General features: G+C 38.9%; 1 protein-coding gene across 1 annotated transcript in view; it reads left to right on the forward strand.

Moving 5' to 3' along the window:
- The first annotated feature begins 6,172 nt into the window (after nt 1-6,172).
- Nucleotides 6,173-19,021, forward strand: part of LOC139198727 (neuronal membrane glycoprotein M6-a-like) — a 29,826-nt gene continuing 16,977 nt past the window's right edge. Inside the window, exon 1 of the mRNA XM_070827654.1 lies at nt 6,173-6,218. Coding sequence (XP_070683755.1) covers nt 6,182-6,218 — 37 coding nt within the window. The 5' untranslated portion in view covers nt 6,173-6,181. The remainder of the gene's footprint in view (nt 6,219-19,021) is intronic.

Here is a 19,021-nt window from a genome sequence, read left to right on the forward strand (position 1 = left end):
TCAACAGCTGCTGTCACCCCCACACTTAAGAAACCTGGCGCTGACCCGAACAACCACAATAATCTCCGTCCTATTTCCAATCTTCCATTCCTCTCCAAAATTCTTGAAAAAACTGTTGCTTCTCAACTACATTCTCATCTGTCTCACAATAATCTCTACGAACAACTTCAATCTGGTTTCCACCCCCTTCACTCCACCGAAACAGCCTTACTAAAAATAATAATAGTGTGGCCTTTGACACCATCTCCCACACCATCCTCCTGGACTTCACACTATTGGCATCACACGGACACCCCTCACCTGGTTTAAATCTTATCTCTCTGGCCGCACTCAGGTCATCTAGCTCAAATCATTCACTTCCTACCCACTCCCAGTCACCACAGGTGTGCCCCCTGCTCTTCATCATTTACATCCTCCCTCTTGGCCACATCTTCCATAAACACAACATTCAGTTCCACTGCTACGCGGATGACACCCAGCTCTACATCTCCATTAAACCCGACTCCATCCTCCCATCTTCCTCCCTCACCAACTGTCTCCTTGAAATAAAGCTCTGGTTCACACTCAATTTCCTCAAATTAAACAGTGATAAAACAGATTTGTTGAGAGTAGATCTAGAGCCAATTAATAACATTTCTAACAGTTTCACTATTCCATTTGACCACTCCTCCATCTCCCCCTCCCCTCAGGTGAAGAGTCTGGGTGTCATCCTCGACAGTACACTTTCCTTCACATCACATATCAACAACACAACCCGGTCAGCCTACTTCCACCTCCGTAATATCAACCGCCTCCGCCCCTCCCTCACCCCTCACACCACCGCCATTCTGGTTCACAGTTTAGTCACTTACCAACTCGACTATTGCCACTCCCTTCTGTTCGGTCTCCCCCAAAAAACCCTTAATAAACTTCAACTTATCCAGAACTCAGCAGCTCGCATCATTTCAAGGACATCATCCACTCATCACATCACACCCATCCTGCAACAGCTCCACTGGCTTCCCATCACATATCGCATTCAATACAAAATCCTACTCCACTCATACAAAGCCATCCACAACCTCGCCCCTCCATACCTCTCTGACCTCATTCACGTTTCTGTACCTGCCCGCACCCTCCGATCCTCTTCCTCTGTCCATCTCTCTGTCCCCTCTGCTCGCCTCGTCACCATGGGGGGCCGAGCATTCAGCCACTCGGCTCCCCAGTTATGGAAATCACTCCCCCGACCCCCGCAACACTGACTCCTTACCAGTCTTTAAAACCAGACTAAAAACTCATCTGTTCAAACTCTCCTAGTCCCTCTGATCTTTTGCACTGTCTTTGTATATTACTGTTTGTTTTTATACCTGCTATAATGCCCTTTTTTATCTGTATTTTGTACGGTGACCTTGAGAGTCATGAAAGGTGCCCTTAAATAAAATTATTATTATTATTATTATTATTATTATTATTATTATCGTCCACTAGTCTCCATCATCAAAAATAATCTAAATTAGATGTCACCAAGGATTCAGCGTCTCACGATGAAATTGCAAAGATATGACTGATCTACACGCCTGGAAAGCACCTGGTCCTTGCAGATGCTCTCTCACGAGCACACACAGTGAACAATGTGAGTACCACTGAGGAGACAAATTCATGTCAACATGATATCAGGGTAAATAGGACTTAAACCATCTTAATGCAGTTCCTTTTATGCCAATGAACTGTTCCAGTCTCTGTAATAGGATAATAGGAGGTCAATGGTATCAAATGCAGCACTCAGATCTAACAAGACAAGTACAAAGAGAAGTCCTCTGTCTGATGCCATAAGAAGGTCGTTTGTAACCTTCACCAGTGCTGTCTTTGTGCTATGGTTCACTCTAAAACCTGACTGACTAAAACCTGACTCAAATAGACTATTAATATTTAGAAAGTTACACAGCTGGTTGACTACAACTTTCTCCAGGATCTTTGAGCGAAAGGGAGGGTTGGATATACAGTGATGTGAAAAAGTATTTGCCCCCCTACAGATTTCTTCTGTTTTTGCTTTTTTGTCACACTTACATGTTTCAGATCATCAAACCAATTTTAATATCAGACAAAGATGACCTGAGTAAACACAAAAAGCAGTTTTTAAATGGAAAAAAGCTATCCAAACCAACCTGGCCCTATGTGAAAAAGTCATTGCCCCCTAAACCTAATAACTGATTGTGCCACCCTTGGCGGCAACAACTGCAACCAAGCATTTGCAATAACTGGCGATGAGTCTTTCACATCGCTGTGGGGGAATTTTGGCCCACTCTTCTTTGCAGAATTGTCTTAATTCAGCCACATTGGAGGGTTTTCGAGCATGAATGGCCTGTTTAAGGTCATGCCACAGCATCTCAATTGGATTTAAGTCTGGATTTGGACTAGGTCACTCCAAAACCTTCACTTTGTTTTTTTTGAGCTATTCAGAGGTGGACTTGCTGGTGTGCTTTGGATCATTGTCCTGCTGCATAACCCAAGTGCAATTGTGCTTAAGGTCACAAACTGATGGCCGGACATTCTCCTTCAGGATTTTCTGGTAGAGAGCAGAATTCATGGTTCCATCAATTATGGCAAGTTGTCCAGGCCCTGAAGCAGCAAAGCAGCCCCAGACCATCACACTACCACCATGTTTGACTGTCGGTATGATGTTCTTTCTCCGAAATGCTGTGTTAGCTTTACGCCAGATGTAACGGGACACACACCTTCCAAAAAGTTCCACTTTTGTCTCGTCAGTCCACAGAATATTTTCCCAAAAGTGTGGGGGATCATCAAGATGTTTTTTAGCAAGTGTGAGATGTGCCTTTGTGTTCTTTTTGGTCAGCAGTGGTTTTCACCTTGGAACTCTCCCATGGAGGCCATTTTTGCCCAGTCTCTTTCTTATTGTTGAATCATGGACACTGACCTTAACTGAGGCAAGTGAGGCCTGCAGTGCTTTAGATGTTGTTTGGGGTTCTTTTGTGACCTCCTGCATGAGACGTTGATGCACTCTTGGAGTAATTTTGGTAGGTCGGTAGTCCTGGGAAGGTTCACCACTGCTCCATGTTTTCTCCATTAGGGGATAATGGCTCTCACTGTTGTTCGCTGGAGTCCCAAAGCCTTAGAAATGGCTTTGTAACCCTTTCCAGACTGATAGATGTCAATAACTTTGTTTCTTGTCTGTTCTTGAATTGCTTTAGATCGGGGCATGATGTGTTGCATTTTGAGATCTTTCAGCCTACTTCATGTTGTCTATTTAAGTGATTTCTTGATTCTACAGCTCTGGCAGTAATCAGGTCTGGGTGCGGCAAGTGAAATTGAACTCAGCTTTCAAAAATTTGGTTAATCACAGTTAATTCATGATTTAACAAGGAGGGGGCAATTACTTTTTCACATAGGGCCAGGTTGGTTTGGATAGCTTTTTTCCCTTAATAAGTGAAATCATCATTTAAAAACTGCTTTTGGTGTTTACTCAGGTCATCTATGTCTGATATTAAAATTGGTTTGATGATCTGAAACATGTAAGTGTGACAATAAAGCAAAAACAGAAGAAATCTGCAAGGGGGCAAATACTTTTTCACACCACTGTAGGTTTATAGTTGGCTAATACACCTGAATCAAGAGTAGGCTTTTTCAGGAGAGGTTTAATTGCTGCTACTTTGAAGGACTGTGGTGCATAGCCTGTTAGTTAGTGGTGTGCGATACCGCTAGATTTGGTATCGATCCGATACCAAGTAAATACAGGGCCGGTATCACCGATACCGATACCGATACTTTTTTAAAATTTAGGTGGATGCATCATCAATGTGAATTGAATCTAAATTTGAATGATCTTTCATGTAATAAAGAGCATCAGGGTCGCTGACAGCGGAAGTGGCTGAACTCTTAAGTGATAACAACTTCTACTGCTTCAGAAAACAGTTTTTTATTGAACACCACGTAACAGAATAAATCAGAGGATGTTATTGAACCCAATGCCCATCTAACTTGTGGTTCTCCCCAAAACACATTAACCCTACCCATCAGTCCTTGCAGCGCGGCCTTGCCGACGCCACAATATGTTTGTACAAATTTGTTGTATTACCGCTGTATCTTACAGCCTTTTTACAAATCGTACAACTTGCTGTTGTTTCATTTTCGGCCTGAAAATACAACCAAACAGCGCTCCTCTTTCTCTCTGACATTCTCCTGCTCTGTGCTGTGTATGTCCGCTGCTGGCCGGGCCGGGCTGGTAGTGGTGGCCGGTGCCGCTGAGTCACGTGACGGTACAACATCGAACACAAGCAAGGGGGAGGAGGAACAAAGTGAGCCTGCTCTGCACTGTGACAGCAGCAGCACTTAGAGACACACAGCCAGGTCACCTCTTTAATGAAACCGCTGCAGTCGTACAGGAAAGAAACTGAAACTTAAGTATCGATCTCATTACATTGGTATCGATCAATAGCGATACCAACGTTGGTATCAATATTATTGATATTTGGATCGATCCGCCCACCACTACTGTTAGTAAAGACTGATTGATCATGTCCAGTAAGGACGTGTTAATTAAGGGCAGGACTTCCTTAAGTAGCCCAGTAGGAATGGGGTCTAGGAGACATGTTGACGGTTTGGATGAAGAAATTGTTGAAGCTAATTCAGGAAGATCAATTGGAGAAAAACAGTCAAAATGCACATTAAGCCCAACAACTGTTTCCATGATTCCCAAGTTTGAGGTCGAATCAGACCCTGTTGAGGGCAGGAGGTGATGAATTTTGTCTCTAATAGTTAGAATTTTATCATTAAATAAGCTCATGAAGTTGTTGCTATTGAGCTCTAAAGGAACACAAGGATCAATGGAGTTCTGGCTCTGGCTCTTAACGTGCTGAACAGAAATCTAGGGCTGTTTTTATTTTCTTCTATCAGTGAGGAGTAATAGGTGGCTCTGGCATTATAGAGGGCCTTTCGATAGGTTTTCACACTGTCTTACCAGATTAAGCGGGATTCTTCTAATTTGGTGGCACGCGATATCCTTTCAAGTTTTCGCGAATATTGCTTAAGTTCGCAAGTCTGGGAATTATACCAGGGAGCTTGTCTTTTTTCTTTAATTATCTTTTTTTTTAGGGGGGCGATGGAGTTTAGTGTCATTCGCAATGAGCCTGCAGCACTATCGACCAAATAATCAATTTGGGAGGGGCTAATTCAAAGACATTAGAGTGTTTCTTTCTTATTTTACAATCAACAAGAAAGCCAATAAGCATATTCAAAGTGTGTGTCTAGTGGTATTCAGCCATGGAGATAGTTTTGCTCTCATTTGTTCATGTTTTAGAATACTCATCTCTTAGATTTGTGTGCAATAATACAGTTTTAATGAGGAGCTATTTCTATGCAAGTAGTTATAAAAGTTGATCTGAATTTTACAATGCTGTGAGAACCACCAGTTCCATTGATGTCCATTGTACTGGAGTAGGGGCAGAAATCTCAGAGAGTGACATCTCTGCCCCTCTCTCTGAGCTGAAAGTCAAAGCAACCTCTACCTGCGGTATTTATGTTTTCATCCTGCATGTCTGTAAATTCTTAAATTGATGTCATTCAGTGCATTCCTGTTTGTTTTTGTCTTTGTTGGTGTTTTCCAGTGTATTTTGCCTAGACCAGTTATTTAAGTATGTTTTCATGGTTTCTGTCTAATCTATGTGTGCTTTCTTTTTGTGTCAGCATTTGGAGTTCTTAGATCTCATCAAAATGACTTACTAAAACTGAATATAGAATAACATCAACCGCTTTTGACTTGTTTTTATGTTAAATGAAAAGGTCACCGTTCAATAGGCTATGTATAAGACATTTAATTTTCATTATGTATCTAATGTTGCAAAAATGAAAAATTAAGAATACTGTTATATTAGCAATGTATTGGTGAATTTTGCTGTTGATATTCAGGTATTCTATTTTTGATCATTATTTATTTAAAGAAATATAGAAAGCTAAACCTATGGATAGATTCAGAGATAGGATGCTAGATAAGCTGAGTGAAGTGAGAGAGCAGTGCTGAAACAGGGACTTCCCTGTGCCTCCATCATCTGCAGGGAAGGAAAAAAACACCTCACACATACACAGCCTCCCACATACACACACACACACGCACACAGTGCTGAGAGCTAGCAAGGGGCTTTAAACAGCTTCACACTAAATAGAGACAAAGGGACTGTAACCTGCTACAATGGAGGAAAACATGGATGAATCACAAAGCCAGAAAGGTAGGACGGAAGAGCATTTTGTTAATTTTTATCTTTCATCAGCTGTGTCATTCTGCCATTGTTCTATACATCAATCCCTCTTGGTACCATGGGATTCCTTTGTGTGTGTTGTAGGCAGAGAGAAAAAAAGACAGCATACATGTCCGGCTAAAAAAAACAAAGCATAGACTTTAGTGTGTACATTTAATTTTCACATTTTCTTGAAAGAATTTACATAGACCCTTTTTCCTCATTGTCCAGCAGAAATGGAAATACGGGCTTTGTATTTTAATCATTCTATCTATATGCCTGTTCATGATAACACCACAGATCTTACAACCCAATTTTGTTTTGTGTTTCGGTGAATAGCTGCATAGGAGCAGATTGTTTGGGTTGAGGATGAATGGAGATGGCAGACATTGGAGGGTCAGTGTTGTTTTGAAGGCTGGACAGACAGATGGATGGACAGATGGATGGATGCATGCGTGGATGGAGGAGGTGGGAGTGGCGAGGGGGTAGAAGATGGTGTTAGAAGAAGGGAGAATGGGTGAAACCTTGCAATAAAGAAAAAAAATCAGAGGGAGGAGGGATGAGTGGAACAGTGATTGATGCCTCCATTGGGATTTTCTTTGTTAGCCTCCATTGTTGATGCTTCACGCTTGTCTGAACGCCTATTTCTCTCCTGTTGGTGCTGTCTGTGCAGCAGGAAAAATCCTTTCCCTACCCTATGCTTTCTCTCATTACATTTCAAGCTATATTTTCTGGGTCTTTGTGCATGTCTCTGTCTCTTGTTATCTGTATATCTTTTTCTGTCTTCGTCTCCCTAACCCTCTATTTTGACTCATCTCTCACTTTTATCTCGCTCTGTCGGTTCCCTCCCTCTTCTCCCTCTGTCCCAGCTTTTTTTAAATTTCCCTTTCTCAATCCGTTTTTACACATTGCATTTAAATCATAGGTAAGGTCTCACTGTATGTTTGGTTTTTAAGGATAGTATATTCATTTAATGGTTTGCATCACATCCTCCCATATTGTTGTTGTCGTTGGCTGTAAAAATGGGCGTGTCAATTTTCTCTGTCGCACCTTCCATCTTAACTCAGATATAAACAGTATTATTTACACAGATTGAGAAATGAAAAACAATAATGGAGTGTTCTGACAAAGAATAAACAATTATTTGCATTTATCATTGTATGAGTGTTTATAAACACTGTATCTATGGTAACATCATTATGGAATTGTCTTCTGTTGTGTGATAGGCGGATTCATGTGGTGTTTTTGGAATAAACCTGTTTTAGCCAATCAGAAAGCTGAATTGTGAGGCATGATAATTCGAGCAAACATGATTTTTCATTTCATTTTAGCTATCACCATGACTCCCTCTGTTTGGCCATTCAGCTAGTCCCCATCCCACATCCATGTCAATCTTTCCATCTTCATTGCTTTCTTTTTATATTTTCATACATTCTCGGCTGTCACTGGTCTCCCTCTCTCCCTCCCTCCCTCTTCTCCTCTAAAAATGGAATAATAATAATAATAATAATAATAATACAGATGTCTGCGTGTGATGAAATATGGCAAGACATGTGAGAAGAAGAGATAGAAGAAAATATGAATCTGTGACCAGGCAGAGAAAGTAAGTGATGTAGAGCTACTGTTAGGGACACAAAAAGCATAACATTTTCTTATGATGTAGGTCTATGTGGACCTAATTCTAAAATGTATTATATTTAATCACATTTTATGTGAAGAAATTTACACTTAAGTCATTTGATAATAAGACAATTTGTATGTCAGAGGTCTGGTTTAAGTCTTAAAAATGTTAACATTCAAGCTTTAACTCTTCAGCTGTTAAACCTGCTTATAACATTGAGATTTTAGAATAACTGACTGTTTCTTTGCTTTGAACTAGGCTGAACAGATGACTGGCTTGATTGATGCTGTTTTGCTGGCAACAATGAACAACAATAATAATACACAACTGGGAATTTGTGTGTGCGAGAGTGGTGCATATCCCAGTGTTGATGTTGTGAATGATGAATGGTTGGGACTCTGTGTGTGTGTATGTGTATAGTATAGTATATGATCTAGGGCTTTTGTTTCACTGGTGTGTGGAAAATCAGTTTTTGAAAGGAAAGAAGTTCAAACGCCTAAAATTAGCTTATCAATCCACCATTCAGAACAGAGGAACAAACTGCTGGAGGTCTGATCAACCAATCACCATCAGCTGTAAGTAACTGTATCTGGGTAGAACTGCCAGTAACACACAGAGAGCCTGCCAAGGTACCACACAAATAAGACATGATTGCTCAAAAACCACAATTTTAGCAGTCGTATTGCTGAACAGATTCCTCTGTGAGAATTGGGAGAGTTTGTCAAAGTTGTAGTTGTGTAATTTGTGTGGATAAAGTTATAAGTGATTGAAATATCACAGTTTGAAAAGTCCCACATTTATGTGTTTGATCAAAAGTTTGAGGCAAAATAACATGAGAAACTTATTTTTTACATTATTGTGTGATCAGTTGATCTGATCTCTGAGAAAAGACATAGCACCCCATTCCCGATCAAGCCACAACTTTTGATGTTTTGTGTCAGTGCTTACAACGGTGCAGGACAAGTTTTTTGTTGAAAAATATATGGAAGAAGAAAAAGGAAAACAACTGTTACTAGGTATTAAAGGGTAGGTATTCATTGGGTATGTGTTAGCCTTACAATTGATTTACGACCAGTCCACCCAAAGACAAATGGGCCGCAGTCCCCCTGCGACCCTTAAGGATGAGCAGGATAGACAATAGATTGATGGATGTTTTATTGGTCACCCATCATGTGTTGAAGTGGTATCATGGAACCAGTTTACTGCTGTTTTTATACCACTTTGATTTATACCATGTACTGTTTTAAATATCAACCATGATCACCCAAATGTAGTGAAAATGTATCTTCCAAACTTTTTCCTGTGCTTTCTTGTGAGACAATACTCTTTTGCATAACACTGGGGAATAAAACATTCACAGTGCTGACTTAATTAGACTTCATGTTCACTGTGATAAGATTGCTAATTTGTTTTCATGCTGCATTGAAATTATTTGTTTAAACCATTTCAAATGTAACAATAATATGGCTGTAAAAGTAAATTACTTAAAGTTGCACTTATTCAACCCTCATTGCAAATTAGGTGTATTGGCAAAATTTACAAACTCTCAGCTGTGTTCAATTAACAATTCAAACTAGAACAATTTATATAATTCAGCACAACTAAAAGTAGTTTCTCCAAATTCAACACAAAATGCTACTTTTAGTGACTACTGCAAATTATTCAACCCCCTGACTAGAATGCCTCACCTGTCTCAAGCACACTTGATGCAGCTAATCAACCATTAGTTGCTCAATCAGGTATGCTTGAGATAAAACACAATATATAACCGGACTGGCTAGTTTGTTTAGTGATGTTTGGCTGCATTTCAGAAATATAGGTAAGTCAAGAGAACTGTCCAAAAAGTTAAGAGAACAGGTCATTGCTTTGCACAGCCAAGGCAAAACATATAAAAATATAGCCAAGGCACTTCATGTTCGAAGAGATACTGCTGGAAGCAAGTTCAAAGCTAAAGAAACACTAGTTACACTAGATGGACATGGCAGGGAGCTATCAACAGGTGCCACAATATTTCTGAGGAGGCAGGTGGCCAAAAACCCTTGAGTGACTGCAAAAGACCTACAATAAGACTTGATGGCAGCAGGCACTGAGGTTTCAGTTTCTATAGTGAGGCGCATACTAAACACTGAAGGCCTCTATGCCCTCCAAGAGGTACACTACCACTGACCCCAAAGCACAAGATGAGTCCGTTCCAATATGCTCGAACCCTTATAAATAAGCCACAGAAGTTTTTGGATTCTGTTCTGTGGAGCGATGAAACAAAACTGGAACTTTTCCGGTATATGGATCAGTGGTATGTCTAAAGGAGGAAGAATGAATGAATGAATCAATCAATCAATCTTTATTTATATAGCGCCAATTCACAACAGCGTTATCTCAAGACGCTTTACATAAAGAGCAGGTCTAGACCAAACTCTTTAATTAGAGAGAGACCCAACGATTCAGGAATTCAAAATTAAGGATTCAAGAATTCCCACATGAGCAAGCATCAGATATTATATTGAACAACAGTGGCAGGAAGAACTCCCCTTTAACGGGAAGAAACCTCGAACAGACCCAGGCTCAATGTGGGCGGCTTCTGTAGGGGTCCACGTTGGGTGGAGGTTGGACAGAGAGAGAGAGAGAGACAACACAAACAGCAACCAACGTACTAACAGTGACTATAGCACTAACAATAGGAATGTGACTAAAAGATTAGCAAGTATGATATTATTGAAAAACATGACAAGTGGCCGACGATCCGCAGCAGTGATTCATGAAGCAGAGAACCACATCAGCAGGACCAAGACCAGGATCCACAGGAACCTGAGAGATGAGAAAGCACAGAAAGGCTCAATGAAGGAGGCATATGCTGAAAAGAAGGGGATTGAATGATTTTGAGGGGCATATTGTGTTGCCACCACACCTAATTTGTGATTGGGGTTGAAAAAGTTTGAGTTCAACTGTTTTTAGTGTTTATGTTAATTAGTCTAAAATATGTTAAATCTCTGGTTGTCAAAGTCATAAAATGTCCAACTAAACTAGGAGATAACTGAGTAAAGTTAAGTATACTCAAGAATTTGTAGGAAAATAAACAACACTAGAAGTATGAGCCATTTGATGTCCCGCTCTGAAAAAGCATATGAATGTAACATATGGTCAGTTTTTTAAAACATATAGTGACTGTACTGTAAATGCATTCTTTTTATCTAGCATGTGTTATTATGTGCATACCATAGTTACATCAAGGCTAGCAAGATTCTGATTAGATGTGAAAGTAGCTGCTAAAAATTTGATTCCAATCCTGTGACTTCCTCTGAAATAGATATAGAGTGTCTATCTGCACCCAGGTGTAAATAGTTAGACAGCTGCAGTTCAGCTATTTGCACCTGGTCTGGTTACACTGTGTAAATGATTATAAATTCAGTTCTGGGCTAATGTGGGTGTGATGTCTGAATGGTTTAGGCAACAAGTAAATTTGATTCATTTATTTCTTAACTTTCATATTTGTTTTCTTTTATTACTATCAGTTTTCAGTCACAGTTTGGTTGGGCACCTGAACAACTGGGTAAGTTCAAAACTATTTGGTTAGGTTTAGGAAAAGATCATGGTTTGGGTTAAAATGATAGGTCAAATATAATATAATATAAGTATATGTGTTGCATCCATTCAGCATGGAATTGTTGGTATATGTAGTGGCTTATCTATACTATCTTTATGCAGCCACCCAGGCCACCTGCAGGGAATGATGTAATTACTTGGACTATTTGACTATTTGAAATTTGAAATTTCTATTTCTAATTTATTGTGGAAATCAATGTGAAAACTGACAGGAGTCATACAACTTAGAGTAGACCTTGTGTAATTGTCTCATATCCATTATGTTATTGTGACCACCTAATAGAAAGGAACTTAATGGAGAAAGGATTAAGTCAATACAAATTGATTTAGCAGGCCCACAGTGGGTGAGAGAGGAGAGAGAGGGAGCGAAGAGGGAGAGTAACAGATTCTGGAGTGGGAAAGGAAGCCATTGAAATAGAAGATTCCTCCCTCACTCTCTGTGTGTACTTTTATTATCTCCAATTAACACATGAATGAAAACCACATTATTTGGCCTGTGACTGTGTTACAAGCTGTGTTATTGGGCTGTATTTTGGCTCATAGTCTGACTCAAACACTTAACCCTAACACTTAGAACATTAGAACTTTGTAAAAAGTCGGTTTGTCAGATCAACTCTGATCCAGATAGCAACATTTTCTGGGAAGACAATGAGCTTTTCTCTGGTACAAGCCACATGTCACAATGTTGCTCAGGAGCACTCAGCGGTGCTGCCACAGAAAAACTCAAAGGTTTCCCGACCACAACCACCCTCCCCATGGTCCAGTGTTAAAAAAGTAAACAGAAATCACAAAAAATCACAATATTAAATCATAACACTTATAGAATCACAATACTTGAAAAACACAATACATATTAAAATGGGACCCAAGTATTGTGATAGTATCGAAATCGTGAGAAAAGCATATTGTCCCAGCCCTGCATAATCACAGAAACATCTAGGTGTGGTTTAGTGACGCTCTTAGTTGCTGTGGCAAATTAGTGGTAATGCTAGATCACTGTATTTATTTGCTGTATAGTGTATACTGTAAAAGACTTGTATTTGAATGTGGGGTTTTCTGTGAATCAGAGAATCCTATTATATCATTGTAAATCACTGAAGCTGCTACAATTTGCGTTGGCAGTGTTTATGGAGCTACTCCAATATTAGTCTGTGGGTAAAATCATGACAACTGTCTGTCTGTCGTTTTTCTGTTTGCTGTTTCTTTAAGTCACTTTAAAAAACTTTTTAAAATGATTTTGAAGTTGGCTGAAATATCTGTAAGATACACATAATCAGTGTTTAGTACTGCCTTACTTAAATGAGTAAAAAAGATTTTACCCCCATAAATGCTGATTGGCATTTTGGAAATGCAAAGCCCCTTGACTTCTTGCTCTTGTGTGTTTCCCGCTCCTATCTGGACTCTCTGCCCCACGCTGATTGTTTCCACCTGTGCACCCTTCCCTGGTGTATACTGTATATTGTCTGTGTTTTCCCCTGTCCTGTGCCAGAACCTTGTGCCTTTGTGTCGATTGTTTCAGCATCCTTGTCAGCGTGACTATCGTATTGAGATTGTTGGAGTCAAGTCAAGTTTGTATTTGTCTCTATGTATTTTTTGATTGTGTCTGTTTTTGGTGTCTTGACTTTGTTGATCATGTTCAATAAACTGCAACTTTTACCATCTCTTTGCCTCGCATCACACAATGGTCTGTTTATTGACACAGGCTATAAAAGTGCAGAAAGCTTTCCAGGTATTACATAGTCACCAAAACAAAAACCTTTTGCAAAAAGCCACACACTAGATATTAATTCAAGTGTGTGGTATTTGTATACTTAAGTAGTGATTGCTGGGTTATTGACTTGCTCTTTTCTAAGGGTGATTTTACTGGCACCTCAGCAATTTCTTAGTGATTAACCATTCATTTATCTAGTCAGCACTGATTTCCAGCTAGCACAGGTGAACATAGCATCCAGAACAGCAAATGGTTGCTTTAATGACAGCTGTTTATTGAATTTAATGTTATCATATATAAATACAAAATAAAGAAAAAATAAAGTTTTAGACATTATCTGTCTCTGTGGCATCCCATCACTGCCACACAGCGCAGACTGTCAGTGTGTGATGGACCAAAGGATGAAGAGGCAAGGACAGATTTGTGGATGAACTATTTGATTGGCAGCTAGGAGAATCATTTCATGAGGCCATGCCATCAGAGGCTACTCCCATCAATTGTCTGTGTGTGTAAATGTGTGTGTCACACAAAAAACACATCAATTTAATTCATATTAAAAAATGAGCTGCTTCAAACTCAGTTTCAGACTTGATCAAAACAGCATTAAATTCACCTATAGATGATGCCACTGTAGTTATTTTCAGTGAACATACAATATACACATATTTATCTAGGTTATACTCCACTGTGCTGAACTACATCTCACTCTAAATGGTGCAGTGGGACTGAACTTGTCATTTTCCATTAGAAGGGGGTTTTGACTCTTGAGTGCATCTTCAGGCCACTGTGTGTGTGTGTGTGTTGGTATGATACACCTCAGTAATCCTCTCTCAGAGCCAAGACACAGTGATCCAGACACACACACACTAACATGCATAAAGTATGTGTTGTTTGTTGGACAATTAGACTAGACAATGCTGCCCAAATAGCTGCCTAAACAGCACAGAGACTAAATGTAAGCTGTGAGTGTGAACAACAATCACATAACACATGATCACAATGATCATAAACAATGTGACCACTCATAATGACGGGTCCGGGTATCATTGGATAATCTGTAATGCATTTGTAATTTTAAAATAGAAATAAAAAACCAATCAAAATCAATGTTATATAGGTTTTTTTTTACAAATGAAAAACCAAAAATAGCTTATTTTTGGATTTTGGTAGTACCTTTTATCACTGTTCCAGCACTTAGTTTTTTCATTTGAAACCGAGAACAAAATGTTTTGTCTGTTTTCAACCAAACAGAGAAATAAAACTATTTTTCCTTTTCCTTTTCCTCGTCATCAGAATCAAAAAACAAGAAAACCATTTTTAATTTTGCAAATTGCTTTTTTTATTGTTCCCTTTTAAACTTTTGAAGAATTAATCAATGATAGGTCTTCCATCAACAGATGCCAAGGCCAAACAGGCTTACAAGGCAGAAGGTGTGAAACCATATATACAAATTGTAAGAAATCATCAATAGTACATTCTGTGTGCCTTTGTATTTTGCATGTATCAAATAAACTGATCATATATTGTATGCATGTATTATTCAGTCTACTTTGCCTAATTCTCTAAAATTTAGAAATAAAACTATCCCACACCAAAAACGTCCCGTGGACTGTTTATAGAGTAGATCTTATGGCCCATACCCATCATGCACCGTATAGCCAGTTTCATTTATTGTAGCGGAGGCTTGTTGCAGTCACTATGTGTATGTGCATATGTGATATCTACAATGTAGCTTGCCTGTTAGGCCTCCATATTCTCAGCTAAAATAAAACTAAATAAATAATGAAACAAATGAAAAGTATGCCTATCTGGCTCATACCTTTTTAACTTCAGTGTGCTGCTTTTCTCAGACATATATGTATATGTATATGTGTGTGTGTATGTGTGTGTATATATATATATATATTGGAGAAGGTCAAATTTTTTTATGCTGCAATTTGTTCACATATTGGCAATAAAAGGCAGTTAATATGTCTGAATTGTTATACATAGTACATTTATTTAATGCTAGTAACCATTGTATCTGTAATATTAAACATGTCAGTTATCATGCACACCTCTAACTAAGCATTAGAATGCTGATGATCAACTCCCTGCAAGTAATTTTGAATAATGGGACAGCAAATGGATGCTTGTTATGTAGGTAATATTGACCTTGTCTTAAACAAAGAACAGTCACACACATAAATCAGCACTGTACACAGCCATTTGTGTTTAGCTTGTCCCTGTTTTATCAGGTCACTAGGTCTTTTCTGTGTTTAAAGCCCAAATATGGAAATATGACGAGGATTATAACATGACTGAAATATAGGACTCACAAACAGAACTGCACTCATACATATGCATATTTGAAAACATTTACAAGACACAAACATACGCCATAAAATCCTCTAAAAACACCGTCACCATGCTTACAACACATTTATATCACACCTGTCTCTGTGCCTGACCATTTGTCTCAAAGTGTTATACTAATGTGGCTTAAGTCTTTATGTTTGAGGACTAAACAGACATGACTTACCTTAGATGTCTGTATAAATCATCAAAATTTGTGTGGCACATGACAAAATGATACCTTCCTACTTGTCATACCAACTATTGAACACAGCAAATGAATGCTGTGTTTCATGTTTTTCTTGTGTATACATTCATTGCTTTGTGTTTGACAATGTGCATTAGTGTGACTGTAAGGCTTGCAGAGCCATGCTGTTGCCATGACAACACTACAGGCAAAGTGGGTCAGAAGGCTCCTGCCACACCCCTGTTGGCATGGCAACAAGGCTGGTCAATTAAACCTGAACAGCATGATGACTCACACACACGGACAAACAAACCGTTTTCTGTGCAACAAGGAGATGAAGTATTTAAAAGTGTGTGATTCTGTCTGCTATTTTCTGTAGGATTGCTGTGTCTACATGTTGGCTTCAGTGTGTCGGTGTGGCTGCGTGTGTGCACGCATGTGTCTGAGTGTGGGAGCTAGTGTGGATTTTTTAAATGCAAAATGGAGCCTTTTGAATCAAAAGCTGTTTTTATTATTATCATTATTTATTATTTTTGTATTTTTGTTTTTGTTATTTTATTAATAGCCAACACTGTAAAACCCGACATCAAATAAACTGTAGCTGAAAAGTTAATTGAGCTCAAACATTTCTTTGAAACTGGTTACATCAAAAATTTTAAGTACATCAACTCAAAATGTTCAAGTAAAAGCAGCAATCTGGTTTAAATAGATTTGACATGGTAACTTTAAGTGATACTTTTAATTTTTAAGTTTAATAACATGCAGAATTGAGCTAATGTAACTTCATTTTGTTATTATATTGTACAAATAAACATATATTACAGCTAACTTGAATATTTGTATCATTTAACTTAAAATATTTATCTCTGCACAGAATTGTTTACTTTGTGTTCTTAACTTCACTGTATTAAATAAAGCTGAAATTATTTTTTGTCTTACTTTATTTCTACTCTTTTTTGCATTGTATTGCATAAGAACTCAAATTTGATTTAAAAAATAATAAAAACTGAGATGCATCAAACATCTCAATACATACATTTCACATAAACATTAAATACATTAAATTGATAACAGATTATTTACATCCATATAACTCTTTTATTAACTGTTGGCAGCCATAAACCGTGGCTAAACATCAATATTGAAATGCTTTTAAAAAAGAAAAAATCAGTGGACAGTGCAGAAAAACGTCTTTCTGGCAATAATCTCATTTAACTTTTATAAAACTATCGAAACACTGTACAAGTAATATAGAAAGTGCAAGGAATCTGAGGAAATTCTCATAGTATATCTCTTCTACTCAGTAGACACAATTATATGTAAAACAGTGATGAATGTGTCAAACAGTGTCGAACAGTGACATGACACATATTATTTAACAATTTTTCAAAAATACAACGGGCACAAAGTGATCTGAGACAAAATTCAGTTAAGAAACTATTTAAGCATGAAATAACCAGATGTAAAAACTGTTTAGTTAACAGACCTAATTTAACACATTACATTACAACATTTGTGCCTGTAGATTTACCCAATAACTGTGAAACAATGAAAACAATGGGCATTCATACAGTTCAAGCCATATCGTCCAACTCGTCCAAGCATTAAAGTAATTAATAAAGAATTCAGAATTTGTTAATGCTCTCTTGTGTGCCCAAATGTCAGCAGTGCATGTGCAAATGAGAAGACCTTTCAGTCAAGAAGTTTTGCATTGTTTGAGATTACTCCATTGACGAAATGTAATTTTTTAGACTCAACACCATGGGCCTCAACCTCCCATCCTCTAAACTCTAGCCTTACCACTTTGAGTACAGCCTTCTGTGGAAGTTCCTCAATTTCTATAAGGGAACATAGCTGCCCATCAAAGTCTGGAACTTCATAGGATAAGTTAAAGTCAAAGTCAAGCTGAAACTTTTCTTTCATCATTGATTTTAGCTCATCCACATAATCTGGTCGCGAGGACAAAGTCATCTTCCTCACAATGTCAGTGTAGGTATGGACACGATGAATGAAGTTCTGAGCTGCCATTTTCCATAACTCAAAAGAAGAAAACAGAAAAGAATGGATTAGTGAGGAAACTTCTTCTTTGCAACACACAAAATTGATCACAGCAAATTCAGACAGCTTTTAGTGATCAACATAATTGGGTTTAACTATGTATTATTAACCTAAAATGCATGCTGTTTGCAAGAAAATCAGTTGGCCCAGTAAGTCTGTTTAGGTTTGTCATCGGGAAGTGTCACTGATGGGATATTATTTGTGAGATAACACCAATGTTCATTATGTCCACACTGCTCCATGAGTACACTACTCACAATAAGTTAGGGATATTGTTATTTACATGAGTGCTTTTCCTATTTGGTCTGAATTTTAATGAAATAAGTCAAAGTTCCCTTTGATATTACTAATAATGAATGAGAAGAAACACCATTTTCATTAGTTTAATATTTAGTACCCCAAAAATTTAGACAATAACAAGGATAGCCCCAAATAACAAAAATTGACAATGTCAGTAACGGGTGTTTACCAGCTTACCAGCTTGACAGCGACGTCTCATGCTCCTCACTAGCCTCATAATGTTGTTCTGAGGCAATGCGTTCCACTCTTCCACAAGTGCTACACGCAGTTCTGCCAGGTCACGTGGGGGTGGGGTACGATCATCCAGTCTCTGCTTCAGCTGGTCCCAGACGTGCTCTATGGGGTTCAGGTCAGGGGACATTGCTGGCCATACCATATGAGGCACTCCGACTTCCTGAAGTCGAGCTGTGACAATTCTGGCACGATGTGGTGGAGCATTATCATCCATGCACAGAAAGTTGGAGGTGTGCTGGCGGAATTGGGGGATGATGATGGGTTCTATGATGTCTCTGAGGTAAGAACGTGCAGTGACTGAGCCATCTACAATAATTAAATCTGTTTTGCGCTGACTGGTGATGCCTGCCCAGACTGTTGCACCTTCTCCACCAAAGCGAACCCTGGGGACCATGTTGACCTCGGCGTATCGCTCACCTTGCCCTCTCCAGCAACGCTGACGACCATCATTTCTGTGCAAGGTGACCCGACACTCATCAGTGAACAGGACAGTAGACCACTGCTGCATTGTCCAGGTCACATGGTCTTGTGCCCACTGCAAACGTTCACGGCGGTGTCTTGGTGTCAGTGGAGTCACCTGCAACGGTCGTCTGGCATTCAAGCGAAAGCGGTGGAGTCGGTTGCGAATGGTTTGTCTGGAAACCCTAGTACCCCTCACATCTCATAAACAGGCCTGCAGCTGTGTGGCAGTTGCATAACGATGTCTGAGTGCATAGGTCCTTAGGTACTGGTCATCGTTGCGGTCTGTC

Source organism: Pempheris klunzingeri, chromosome 3, assembly GCF_042242105.1.
Source record: "Pempheris klunzingeri isolate RE-2024b chromosome 3, fPemKlu1.hap1, whole genome shotgun sequence".
NCBI lineage: Eukaryota > Metazoa > Chordata > Actinopteri > Acropomatiformes > Pempheridae > Pempheris > Pempheris klunzingeri.